The sequence below is a fragment of the Schistocerca gregaria genome, chromosome 2 (assembly GCF_023897955.1).
Source record: "Schistocerca gregaria isolate iqSchGreg1 chromosome 2, iqSchGreg1.2, whole genome shotgun sequence".
Taxonomy (NCBI): Eukaryota; Metazoa; Arthropoda; class Insecta; order Orthoptera; family Acrididae; genus Schistocerca; species Schistocerca gregaria.
In genome coordinates, this window is record NC_064921.1 from 311,704,156 (window position 1) to 311,718,836 (window position 14,681).

At 42.0% G+C, this 14,681-nt stretch overlaps 1 protein-coding gene across 2 annotated transcripts in view; it reads left to right on the forward strand.

Annotated features, from left to right (window-relative positions):
- The window catches only part of LOC126336137 (suppressor of lurcher protein 1-like), a 659,041-nt gene that overhangs the window by 609,493 nt on the left and 34,867 nt on the right, over positions 1-14,681 (forward strand). For both annotated transcript variants that reach the window (XM_049999628.1, XM_049999627.1), the window contains exon 10: positions 6,285-6,481. In XM_049999628.1, coding sequence (XP_049855585.1) covers positions 6,285-6,481 — 197 coding nt within the window. The remainder of the gene's footprint in view (positions 1-6,284; positions 6,482-14,681) is intronic.

Below are 14,681 nucleotides of genomic sequence, written 5' to 3' on the forward strand. Positions count from 1 at the left end.
GCATGTACTTTTAACGTAATACCGGTACCTATTCCGATGTGATGAACCCCTTACCGTAATTTAAAAATTTTGTACTTGATTTTAAGTTAGAATTTTAAGACTTTTATAAGTTTTTAAGCAATATTACACAGGATATGTTGTAAGAGGCAAATTTCACATTTATTCTGAAAACAAAAAAGAAAGACCTAAAGGAACTATTGTAGTTCTTTTTGTATATAAGTTATTTTTATCCAAAAGACTGAAAAGTTGTTCTGATACCACAGAAATAACTTGCCCATCCTATCACTGCACAAACGAGATAAATTAGAAACCTTATGATTTATTAACGGACGTTCTACGTGCCATAACACGAAACTGGCTGGTGCTAATTGAGAAGGCATGAATGGCTAGAATCCCTCGCAGGACAGGTTCAGCCGCCTAATTGGAAACGTTTCTCCTGGTCTTCGCACGCACCTTTTCTTCGCGTATGAATGCAGTGTAAGTGTATCTAATGAAAGGGTTCGAATTAATTCCAGGACACTGGCGCATACACTGGTGATCAGGGGATTTACGCCACCACCCCTCCCGTCCCCTCTGCATAAAAAGAAACAGAAAATAGTCAAAAACGTGCTGCGTACCAGAGCACTCACCCATGGAGGTTCTGGCGTCGCCGGACGCTGTGTAACTTCGATGATCTGACGCGAACCGCTTATCCACCGTGCCACGGTGGTTCACGTTTAGCAGCTGAAACAGAGCCAGTCTTCCAAATGAAGTAAGGCCTGGCATACACCGGCCATGGTATTTCCTCTCTTGTATACATTGATTTTTCAATTCTTCTCTTTCAGTATGAAACAGTGCCTAGCGAAAACTGGTAGGCCTTTCACGTTGATATCAAGGAAAATACGTACAAGAACAATAAATCAGTACTGGGGCTTCAACTTAATAAAAAGAAACTTAGTATTGTTACTGAGAGTGGGAATTAAAAACCATACACGATACTTGTAACGAAAGACACCTGAACATCACAGATAAATTATCTATTTATAACGCTACACGGATCTTTAGCGGCCCAAAACCTGTAATTTATAATTTAAATTGTGAGTGATAATGCCGGAAAATCAAGTCTTTTTTTCCCTTCAGAACACATCACTTTTATACACTCATAAATGCATTCTGTATCAGTCACTATCACGACTGTTATTATTTTTATTAGCAACAGCAGCTGCAGAGTAGTAGTAATTGTAGTAGTTGTAGCACACTAAGGGAGCAAAAAAATAGTGACACCAAGAAATAGTTACTGTAGAATAATGGAATTTCTCTAGGCAACATTTTTAAGTGGTTAACATTGCAATATTAGAGGTTAATGTAAGTGTTCGATGAGCCACTGAAAATATGATACGTGGGTACATTAATGATCGGTGTAGGTGGCCAGAATGTTGAATGCAAGCAACGTGCGTGGGTTGTGTTGTACAAGCGCTGAATATCAGTTAGTGGCATGGAGTTCCACACCTCTGGCATATTATCGATCAGTACACTGACGGATAAAGCTGTTTGTGGAAGACGCAGAAGTTGTAGCTCGTTGATGTCACATACGGGCTTGATTCGAGACTGATCTGGTGATGTAGCAGGCCAAGACAACATGTCAACACGCTGTAGATAATGTTGGGTTACAACAGCAGTATGTGAACGAGCTTTATCCTGCTGGAAAGCACCATCTGGAATTCTACTCATTAACGGCTCAGAACACGCCAAATCACCAGACTGGCGCACAAATCTACAGTCGGGGTGCGCAGGGTAACCACAGAACCAGCTTTCATCAGAAAACTCAACAGGCCTTCACGCTGCCCTCCAATGAGCTCTCGCTTGATATCACTGAAGTTACAAATGGCGGTGGTTTGGGGTAAGTAGAATGCACGCTGTACAGGGGACTGGCTCGGAGCTATCCTTGAAGCAAGCGATTTGTAAAACTTTGCTGTTGTCACTGTGGTGCCACGTGCTGCTCAGATTCCTACTGCAGATGCAGTACACTGTTCCATAGCAAAGCGCCGAACACCAGGGCTTTCCCCCCGGTAGCGCCACGTGGCACTCCTGATCCCTGTCTTGTTGTGATCGTACATTCTCGTGATCACCGCAGCCACCAGTCATGCACAGTGCCTACATTTCTGCCAAATCTTTTTGCAGTATCGCAGAAGAATCACCCAGCTTTCGTAGCCCTATTACACGAACTGATTCAAACTCAATAACGGCGTCTTTGTCGCCTTAACGCCATTCTTGACCAACTTCAACTCAGTACGTTTGCCAGGCACTTGCGTGTGAATTGCACAGTAACCATGTAGATGTAGATCTCAAAGATAACGAACACTCACGACCGTTATAGCGTGTATTTAAAGCTAATCTGATTTGCATCCTCAAAATAGCGCTACTACCGCCACTCTTATTTGACTGTCAAGAAATTTGCATAGGCTTCAGCTTTCAGTTGCCGATCAACTCTCGTTCATGTCGCACAACTCCATCTTGTTGCCGCGATTGTTTTCCGTTATTCTCAGAAGAGGCACGAATGTTAGCACGGAATAGGGGATCATGTCGGAATTTTATAAGGGGGACTATGCTCCAGACTGAACGCTGAGAGTCATAATCAGTCTTAAATGATGATGATGATGATTCTCGTACTAACAGCAGTGCCGTAGTTATCGCTATTTCTTCTTGGTCAGTGCTGACATTTGATACATACTAATCGCCAGCCGCCGTGGCCGAGCGGTTATAGGCGCTTCAGTCTGGAACCGCGCGACCGCTACGGTCGCAGCTTCCAATCCTGCCTCGGGCTTGGATGTGTGTGATGTCCTTAGGTTAGTTAGGTTTAAGTAGTTCTAAGTTCTAGGGGACTGATGACTTCAGATCTTAAGTCTCATAGTGCTCAGGGCCATTTTTTGATACTTATTAATCATTACTAACTATAGTTATAATTTTTAACGTTTTTGTTATCATTTCTTTATGGTTGTTCGATTGCAGAACTATCGTTGCAAGTAGTCACAGCCATTAAAGATCTGGGAATATGAGTGGAATTGCCAGTGAGATAGGTGCATGAGGAGTGATGGAGCTAGGCCATCAAATAAACATCATTCGAACAATACAAGTTTTATTAAAATACAACACTATGGCCCTAATTAAGTAACAAGAGAGAGATTGTTCCATACAAACACGGGAGAACTGCCGCATATCAGTAACGTCCTGCCACGATATTTCGGCGCAGAGTCTGTAGTAGTACCACTACAGTGGCACAGCTTTCCCGGCGTACTGATTGTTCCATAAAAACACGGGAGAAGTGCCGGATATCAGTAAAGTCCTGCCACGATATTTTGGCGCAGAGTCTTCTGGCCATCTTCAGCTGAGTGCCACTGTAGTAGTACTACAGTGTTTCTATGGAACAATCAGTACGCCAGGAAAGCTTTAAACATCACAAGATAGAGATTGTTGCCTGAAAGTTTACAATACAGTTAATTTATAAATTCCAGCTAGTGTCCAATTAGCTTCCTTTTACAACCAACCAATTGTGGACGGTAGAAGTGGACGCGCTAATCTACAGGAGGCTGCTCAGATACTGCAAACACGAATACTTCTAATACTTGTGAATATAACACATTTAGCAAACAAACGATAACCAACCCATATAAGTGGGCGACACTCCAAAGTTTCACAGGGTCACACAGTACATTTCCCGCATCCAGATATATGATTAAAATAACTTTTCACAATGCTAGTTAATAATTTAAACCTCTCAAATAAAAATAAGTGAAAACAATAGTACTTGTATTTAAGGTCTGTACCTACGAACTCTTGAATAATAAACTACCAACAGCATGTCCCAGAAAACCTCGTTACACCGTAATTCCGCTAAGCTGAAATTTACAAGGAACAGTGCTTATGACGGATGCCTAATCGAACAGAACTAAACAGGAGGTACAGTATCGACCAGGACAAGTTACACTGAGATGAAAAAAGCCATGGGATACCTCCTAATGTCGTGTCGGATCTCCTTATGTGTATAGCAGCGGTACACAAAGGAACCTCCGTCATTCATCATAAGGTGGCTTTTGTAGGATGGATATAGATTAAGATGTAGGTTTTAATAATATTCGTCATATTTAAATTATTGTCATTTTTAAGACAATTTTATTTTTAAGATAAATAAATTTTCAAGTCAATTTATAAAGAGCAGTACATAGATTAAGCCCAAATCCAACACACAATTTAACTAGATCCGCAAATAAGACAGAAATGGCTTTTAAGACTCTACTCATATCGAAAATAATACTAATAAGAAAGAACATTTTAGAACAAGTATACCTCTTCATTTGTCTAATATGTGATATTAGTTTCAACTGTAACGAAGACACTGAGGAGAAGGTTAATAAATATCAACGTACATGCGGAAACATTGGAAGCACTTTGGGAGGAAAAACAAGCTGTGACAGGGAAAAGAAGAGAACCAGAGGGGAAATGTTTCTATCGGAGCACAAAGTGGCAGTGGGACATAGCTGACAGGGACAGAACAGTACCAGACAAAAATAAAATAAACAATACCAGTGGGAGAAAAATAAAGAGACGAAGAAAGTGGAAATGGGTGAGGGCCAGTGATAATGGGAGACAGAATCTGCGACAGTAACAACTAGGTAGACAGAAATAACGACAGTGAGAAAAGATAGCAGCAGTAGGAAAGAAGGAATTATGTAAGAGGGAGCAAGAGGAAGACATTAACAGTGAGAGTAGACTGTAGTAGTAGGACAGAAGGAAAGTTCTGTGGCTGTGATGCAGTGGGCAGTGGCAGACAGACACGAACAGATAAAGGCGACGAGCTGGGCGGAATACGTACTGAGAAACGGCAACTGGGAGTGGATGGGTAAGAGCGACTTACAGTGATAGATTTTTGGGGGTGAGTCTATGAACTAACGGAATATGAGTTGTACAGACATTTAGATTCATGCATGGTACCACGGTATAATGTAGCTCCGTTTAGGGGAGCTTTTGGGAGTTCGAGGTGACTTGAATTTTAGAAAAAGCTCGGATAGGTTCGCAAGCAAAATTTTTAGGAAATCTTTTAAAGGTGCTGAAGAAGATAAAATGAGGCAGCTGGTACTCACTTTTCAGTCAGACTGTATCAAATGAAGAGGAACATATTCGCTTTTTTTGTGCTCCGATAGGAACATTTCCCTGCTTATAAAGTTATGGCTGCATCTGTTCGTGTTTATGGTACCGCATCATTTAACACAACAGGATATGTAAGGGACAGTAGTAAAATTGATGCAGGAAGTAATGTAACAATAATATCAGGTTTAAAAATCTTTTCAGGTAATGCAACATAGAATAAAATAGAAAGAATGGGAGGAACATGATGATAGAATGATGGCAAAAAATGAGTTATCGGCCGACTGCAAAGAGGGAATCAGGTAGACTTCGTTAGGGATGGATAGATGGCATACACTGGAAAGACTGTTAATAATTGGAAGCGAATGATAATAATAATGATGATTTTAAGTATTGATTGGCGATTCCATAGAATGCTGTGTTCGCAACGACCATATGATAAGTAAAATTAGAAGGAAGGTCAGAACTGGCCGTAATTTTGATGATTTATTAACAGCAAAATCGAATTTCGATCGCATAATGATAATCTTCGGTGTTTTAGTGTACAAATTGAAGCTCGTATAATTATTGTGATCCTTTCATAGCTTCTGTTTCTGCTAATAGCTTTACACTAGTGCCTACGAGCTTTAATTTGCACGCTGAAGCACTGAAGATGATCATTAGGTGATCGAAAATCGATTTTGCTGTTAATAAATCATCAAAATTACGGCCAATGCTGACCTTCCTTGTAATTTTATTTTAAGTAATTGTTATGTTAAATTCACTGTATGTATAAAGCGGCGGTCCGACCTAAGGTGAGGACATTGAGTCTCTAATCAATCAAGTTCAATAAATTAATAAAAACAGCACTATTTTTAAACATGTGACTCATTTTCCCTCCTAGTGATAAACTTGTACCATGAACCCGGGAAACTATTTTCAGCGTTTGGCTCATCGTTGAACTTGCCCTCAGTTGAGTTCTCCAGTCACAACGATTAAGTTGAAAACGCCTCACCTCTCCCTGTTACGCTAGCAGTCTGCAAAGTACTAAGTCTATGAACTTGCGGAATACGAGCTGTCCAGACATTTAGATTGACACATGGTACCACAGTACAAGGTAGTGAAGTTGTGGGCGGCCAGCAGCTGCGGCCTGTTAAGCAGTCGCGCGGTGTTGCGGTGCGCAGGTGCGACGCGGTGGACGCGGTGTCGGTGCTGGCGTGGTCGGAGGGCCGCCAGGAGCAGGTGTGGAGCGCGTGCGGCGCCGGCCTGCAGCTGCAGCTGCAGCAGCCCCTCATGTCCAGCGGGCCGCGCCTCACCCTCGAGCTGCGCGCCAGGGGCTCCGGCGGCGTCGGCTTCCAGGCCAGATACACCTTCGTCAACAGTCAGTGAGAAACTGCCGACCTCATTTGGTTGCTGCGCATGCACAGAACCAAGGAACGCTATGCTGGGAGTCACGATAGATGGCAGTTCGCGTGGGCCGAGGCACAGGCAGGGATTGCATTGTTGGCAGTTCCAAGCGGTACACCCATACTCGCACTTCGAGCTTGAGGAAAGCATGTATCATGTGTATCACGTCTCTCGCTTGCTTATACAGGGTGGTCCATTTATCGTGACCGGGCCAAATATCTCACCAAATAAGCGTCAAACGAAAATACTACAAAGAACGAAACTTGTGTATTTCGAATGGGGGAAATCAAATGGCGCTATGGTTGTCCAGCTAGATGGCGCTGCCATAGGTCAAACGGATATCAACTGCAGTTTTTAAATAGGAAACCCCATTTTTATTACATATTCGTGTAGTACGTAAAGAAATATGAAGGTTTTAGTTGGATCACTTCTCCGCTTTGTGATAAATGGCGCTGTAATAGTCACAAACATATGGCTCACAATGCTGGTGACCACTCTGAAGTTCAGTAAAACTTTGAAACATGTATCTATCTTGTTCGAGCAGTAAATAAATAGTTGCCACTATTAAAGTTCAAATCCTCGTAGAATTTATCGCTTACCATCACCATAATCGATAACCATTCGTAACAAATAGAATAAAAATTCGTTACATAACTATCTACTATCACGTTTAACATTCGCACTGGCTACGACATTCACAGCAGAGTGCTTGTAACATTGCTGTGTGCTCATTGGCTGTTGCGGAATGCGTCACGTATGTGCGTAGAACAGACCTAAACTCGAGCACCATCCTTCGTGGCTCCAACTATAATGTCCAATAACTACGCTGCCCAATCAGTGCACTAGGTCAGATGCGCGAAATTCAGCCAACTAATCAGATCAATGTGGACGGGCTTCACAGCTCACAAAGAGGAAGATACCCAGCTGAACTTTTTATAAGTCACGAACGTTTCCCAGTGCACCTCCGTGTCAATCCTCACACCAAGACGTCTTTCCATCACTCCACTCCGTCCCTTCACCACAAACACCCCTCCAATCTAATTTTTCTCCATGATGTTCGTTTCTTTCTCATAATTATACCTCATCCTCAGTATGAACCACCGACGAGAGACTGAAGTAGAATTCATTTGTGAAGATCGTTATCAGCCGTTTATTCGTGGTACACGATTAATGATCATCTTTCCGCTGTAATTATTACCACTTAAGTATTGCTTCGAACGGAAAACATACTGCTAAACCCAGCACATTTACGAACAGATTTAAGAATTCCGTAGATAATTTCTCGTGGAACTCTGAGTGTACTGCAATTTCTAAGGATAGCTAAGACCAAGAAGTTACTTTCTGATCAAAGTGTACTGACGTTACACGATATTTTCCAGTCCGTCCTCCATTGCGATTGCCACCACGCTTTCTGGTACCTTGGAAACTAGTGACACTTCACTGTCTTTGTAACTTACTGGGGTCGGTCCTATAACTATGCTCTGCAAAGCAGGGTGATGCGGGCGTATTTGTAGCATAGTAATGTAAAGCTTCCATTCCGACCACGACGCGAGTGGCATTGTTGTTATAATGTGCTGATTTTCGAAATCTTTAAATCACAAGTCCCTTTTACCCATGTAAACCTGTATAGTTGCTATTTCCCCAGTTAAATGAGTCACTGAAGTATATGAAATATGAGAGATGACCCAAGGTGCCATGTAATTATTGTTCGAAAAGGCAGTGAGATTGGATGTAGACCCCTCTTTTAGTCTGCCAAGTACAGCCACCGTGAGTCTTTTACTCTGCAAACAAGTGTGAGCTTTACGAAATTTGGAAACATAAAGATTGTCTGAAATACATAGTTTCCTCTCCAGCACTGAAAAGAGTCTTTGAAGAGGACTTCAGAAAAGTATATGGATCTTGATTCAATGGCAACAGGACAACAGCGTCGTGGACCACAGTCTTTGCATTAGAGAGAGGAGGCGCCTCAATCGTTTACCCTATTGTACGAAATGTAAGCAAGCAAGTAACTCTGATATTGTTCGCGGTTTTTTTTATTATGACTAGCATGTTCATGTGCTCAAAATATTGACCATGCTCACTGATAAATGTTATAATTCGATTTCATGCAGACAATACTGCATGTTTAATTGCATATGGACTTACCGCAGTGCAAGACTATTTTGCACCTTATCCTATGTCTTCGTGAGCTATCGCTACGTTCTTGTAAATCTTTTAATTTAAATGTGGTGAGCTTAGAGGCTGATCGATCGTAAGATGAGTAAATCTACTGTTACGAAAGTCAGTCAAGAATTGTCTTCTGTAAAGTGGAATGACTTCTAATAACAGCTGCAGCGTATCCACTAAGAACGGCAGATATACGTTATATGCCAATTTAAATTCGCAGCAGCACAATGCAGCCAGCAATACAATTCTTGAAGAGGCGCACCAGAAACTGGAAAGTTAAGGTCATTGTTTATCCCTCTCTCTTAGCTAGTACGAATGTTGAACTCAATAGCAATGTATGCTGCATAAACCGATTTGCCAGTGATCTGTAAGCGATTCATCATCTGTACACACAACCTTGAATAGAAATGTCCCACAACTTTTCAGTTATTGTTGACGTAATTCGGACAACTGTAACCGATCTAGAAAGTCATTGTCATGTAGCTGTTAAGGGAGTGAAATGAGAAGTTCCAGATGCATTGGAAGATAGTACCCAAAGAATCTTCCTTTGACAGATTCCAGCTGCGCAACCTCGTAGTGATATGTGGACTGTGTGTTACTTCTCTTAAAATGTTACTTGTACTTCTCTCAACCGCTGCTATTCGTCTTCGTTAATGGTTTTTATTCTTCACTTTTATTTTATTTTTTATTTACACGTCAAGTTCCATTGGACCAAATAGAGGACCAAATCTCCAAGGACATGGAACATGTCAGTAAATGAAATTACAACATCAAAGTATGGTTCAAACGGCTCTGAGCAGCATGGAACTTAACTTCTGAGGTCATCAGTCGCCTAGAACTTAGAACTAATTAAACCTAACTAACATAAGGACATCACACACATCCATGCCCGAGGCAGGATTCGAACTGGCGACCGTAGCGGTCGCTCGGTTCCAGACTGTAGTGCCTAGAACTGCACGGGCACTTCGGCCAGCAACATCAATGTAGTAACAGATAAAAATAAAATGTTAATAAACCCTAAAAATGTCAAGCCATACGTTTAAGTAAACGCAATTAACAATGCAACAAGAATCAGCTTAATTTTCAAGAAATTCCTCTACAGAATAGAAGGAGTGACCTATGAGGAAACTCTTCAGTTTCCATTTGAAAGCGCGTACATTACTGCTAAGATATTTGAGTTCTAGCGGTAGCTTATTGAAAATGCATGCAGCAGTATACTGCACACCTTTATGCAGTAAGGTTAAGGAAGTCCGATCCAAATGCAGATTTATTTTTCTGCCGAGTATTAACTGAGTGAAAGCTGCTTATCCTTGGGAATAAGTTAATATTGTTAACAAAAAATGACTCGTGATCAGAGGTCGACAAGAGGTTCGTGAACTTACACCACTTATTGCCCGAATCGCCCTATTCTGAGCCAGAAATATCCTTTATTATCAGGAAGAGTTACCCCAAAATCTAATACCACATGACATAAGCGAATGAAAATAAACAAAGTAGACTAATTTTCGTGTCTAACGATCACTCACTTCAGATATCGATCGAATAGTAAAAACAGCAGCATTAAGTCTTTGAACAAGATCCTGAACGTGGGCTTTCCACGACAGTTTACAATTTATCTGAACACCTAGAAATCTGAACTGTTAAGTTTCACTAAACATATGCCCATTCTGTGAAATTAAAACGTCAGGTTTTATTGAATTGTGTGTTAGAAACTGTAAAGCCTGAATCTTACTCAGATTTAGAATCAGTTTATTTTCTACAAGCCATGATCTTACGTCATAAACTGCACTATTTCAAACAGAGCCAAAGTTGCACACAACATCCTTAAACTACCAAGCTAGTGTCATAGCAAACGTAAATATTTTAAAGTTACTTGTGATACTAGAAGGTACATCATTTATAGAAATAAGAAACAGGAGTGGCCCCAACACTGATGCATGTGGCACCCTCCCCCCCCCCCCCCCCCCCCCCACACACACACACACTTGACCGTACCCCACTCAGGCCCCCACATCACAGCCATTCTCAACCCTGTGAATTATGAACTTTTGCTGTCTGTTGCAAAAGTAAGAGGTGAACGAGTTGTCAGCTACTCCCCGTATTCCGTAATGGTCCAACTTCGGGAGCAATTTTTGTGATCAACACAATCAAACGCCTTAGTTAAATCTAAAAAAGAATATGCCTAACGTTCGAAACCTTTTGTTTAAACCATCCAGTACCTCACAGAGAAAAGAGAATATAGCATTTTCAGTTGTCAAAGGACTTCTAAAGCCGAACTGTACATTTGACAGCAAATCGTGTGATATAAAATGATCAATAATCCTTACATACACAGCCTTTCCAGTAACTTTATCAAACACTGACGGCATAGAAATAGGTCTAAAATTATCTACATGATCCCTTTCTCCCCATTTATAAAACGGCTTCACTACTGAGTACTTTAATCGTTCAGGAAACTAACCATTCGTAAAGGAAAAATAACAAATATGGCTAAATACAGGCCTAACATGTGCAGCACAGTACTTTAATATTCCGCTAGGCACCCCATCATATCCATGAGAGTCGGCTGATCTAGGGTGATTACTGAAACCCTGCAAGGAGCGAGTGTACTCAGACAAAGCTGGCGAGCCCAAGCGTCGGTACGTGTCATCATCCTCAGCAGAAACGGACGATGCCGTATCAATTTGGAAGACCACCGGAATATGCATGGCCTCCAAGGTAAGGAGAAAACGGGCTCCCGACTGGAGAATGATGAAGTACACTTGTCCATCAGTAGAATGCAAGGCTGCCACCTCCTGAGGTGACGATTCGTGAGGAATATGTGCGTCTGCAGGAAGCATGGCGTCTACGTGATGTTTCTGCAAAGCCTGACATACAACGGCGATATTGCCCGTTCGGCTGCAAGCCGTGCACCTTGCTCGCCAGTGGGGGGCACTCCGATCGTTGGTGAGTCCAGACATGATGGAAAGCGGGTGAGAAGCTTTCCCTCACTGGATGTACCAACGGATCGACGAGACTCTCGCTCGGCGCTAGGCAACTGGCGAGCCGCAAAAACAGCCGATCAAGACGCGGCGGTTGTAGCCAGTGAAAATGTTCAAACGCACGAATGATCAGCAGACATGGTTGGAGGGACGGGTCCTGTAATTTCAAAATATCAGCCAGAAGACCCTCGTCAGGTGTGTGAAACATTACCATTTCGTGAATCAACGAAGAGGCATAAGACTGCTTGCAAGCAACGTTGGCACACCGGAATTTGCAAGCGTAGGAGGGACCCTGGAATGTCGGAATCCATTCCCAATATGTCTGATCTTGGGACATTCAACAAGAAAAGAAAGTCTTAAGGGTGGAGGTGGTGTGTGTCTGTACGCAAAAAGGCAACCTTTAATATGAGTAAACAAGAGATCGTGAGGGGGCTGCTCAGGGTTCCAATGTTGAATGAAACGATACACCTGTAGACCGACTGACCTCGACTTCGATTTTCGTCCTGGATCCCATGTGCCCGTAACTGTTGTTCCAACCGTGCGACGCAATTTGACCAACTTAGTTGATCCGTTATGAACCATGGGACAACGGCTGGCATGTATTTCTTGATGAAATAATTTACCAACAGCCGTATGTACTGTAGAAATTTATTTTATGAACTTCTTATGTGCTACCAGTTTCGGGCTTTACATTGATGCCATCTTCAGGCCACACAAGTCATAGTCGTAAAATCGGTATACACGGAAGGAGCCATATAACTGGATCCGTGAATCAAATCGTTATACAACAGCTATTTGTGGCCAGGCGACACCAGAGCAGAGCTGTTGCATAAAGATTTGATTCACAAATCCAGTTATATGGCTCCTTCCGTGTACGACTATGACCTGTGGGGTCTGAAGATGGCATCAATATAATGCCGAAACTGGTAGCATATTAGATATTCACAAAATAAATTTCTACAATGCATTCGGCTGTTGGTAAAGTATTGGATGAAGTAATTTGACCATGGTTCGACGGACTTATTAAAAGCCGGAAATGTCGGTGGAGCCATGGGCAAAGTGTTCAGTTTACCCGCAATAGAATCAACTATACGAGCTACCTCTTACAATGCTGAGGAGTGAGGGCAAAGTTCTGATCTTGTGAATGCTGCCTGAATCTGATTAGTTTCCACCAAGGACTGAAGAAGTTTCTCTGAGAAGGCCATTTCGTTGAAAAATCAAAGTTTGATCCTCGTCGTCAATAAATGTAGTGTCCTGCAGTCGATAGGAAAGAACTAAGAGTCAAATTTGAACATACTTTGTTGTAACCAAAACTCTTTCTTGGGGTGCACTAATTTCCAAACGCAAGAACAACAAGAAGCACAACAACTCTTGTAGTGGCAAAAGCTAGTTAGGAGAGCAAGACAATGAAAAGAAAATAATAATCAAAATACTGTTCTATACTATTAGAAAAATATAAAATTTTACTGAATGCTACGGTGAGTGCCTACTATGCTAGAACCGGCGTTGGTACTGGCCGAAGCTGTTCTAGCTGCAGGTACATACTGCCGGTCTGACTCTGCTGGCGTGCTCATAACGCCGATTCGGCGGAGTACTACACCTAGTCACATTAATTCCAATTGGAGGATCTCTGTCACATAGTTTGTGACGAAGTAGTTCCGTGTTTATGCGGAAAGTCTTTTGTTGTTTACGTACACTGGCGATGTTGCGATATGAGCTGTTAAAGGGAGGTTGGCAATTCACCTTGCGGGCTCTCTAAATTATAAGCGGCCGCTACGACACTAAATGTACATCACGTATCATTGCGGCGTCTTAGTTTTCTCAGTAACGACCAAATTGTCCAGATGACTCTCCATACCTTGACACCAGGACTAACAACACTGCTGTGCCTCTTCAAAACAGCTTGGCACCATACACACCGACGATGGGATAGTAAGAACAACAATGCATCATTGAACACAGTACGATGCTATTCATCACCTGTCCATACTTCTTGGTCACGGCACTAATCCAAACCTGACACGTTCCACATCATTACGAAGTGTCGTATTCATGATCTATGGAACAAGTATTAATCTAATCTAATCTAATCAGCCGTTTGTGTTCTGGTTTTCACAGTCCGGTTGCTGCTGGATTCTGACCATAGCTGTGGGATGATATAATACGTTGTAGGGAGTCTGTTACTTGTATTCAGATGGCCGATATGAAGGAGCTACAACGTGCTTGGTGAGCAACATAGCAATCCTCCGTTGGTGGTCAGAGGTAGTCGATCGGAACCTTAGAGTGTATGCCTGTCCTCACGTTTCGAAGCAGTCCTACATCTCGCCAATGTCACATACAAATGTCCTACAAATGTGGATTACTGTATGATTCGACAAATCAGGTAAAAGGATTCTAGCAATAATAACCCTTTCAAACTCTTCCAAGTGCTGAAAACGCTGATAGACAAGAGTACAAGGCACATCCGTGTTCTACACAGTGATCACTCAGAAACTGATCAATTCATGGGCTTTAAATACCCTACCAGTCCTGGTTACAGCGTAAAATACAGATTTTAATCATTAAATGGCGTACATGTGTACGAAGTGACATTGTCATCCTACGAAATCCTCTGGGTGCTTCCTTTTTTTGTGTCAGGAAATGTATTTTCCCATTGTGGGACCCGTCTTAGCTGTTTCACCTTGTATTATGTAGCAGGTGATTTCTCTATATGTACGAAAAATTAAACATCATGGACGGAATCATACAATCACGTCTATTATTTGGGAGTTATCTCTAAAGTTCCTCATCTCATTTGTCTACGCGAAGCACGTTGATTCCAAAATGCACAAAAATTTGCAGTAGTAAACATTGCAAAAAAGGTAATAATGGGGACATAGTAGCCTTACTTCTCCAGGTTGGCAGACTGGGCTCCCCGGCAAGTATCGTTAAGAGAACATGGCATTTATTTCCATCTATGTAAGTACCATGTACTGTCAACCCGAATCCTGATGTCCACCATTGCTTGTTCCGATATGTGTGCACCGC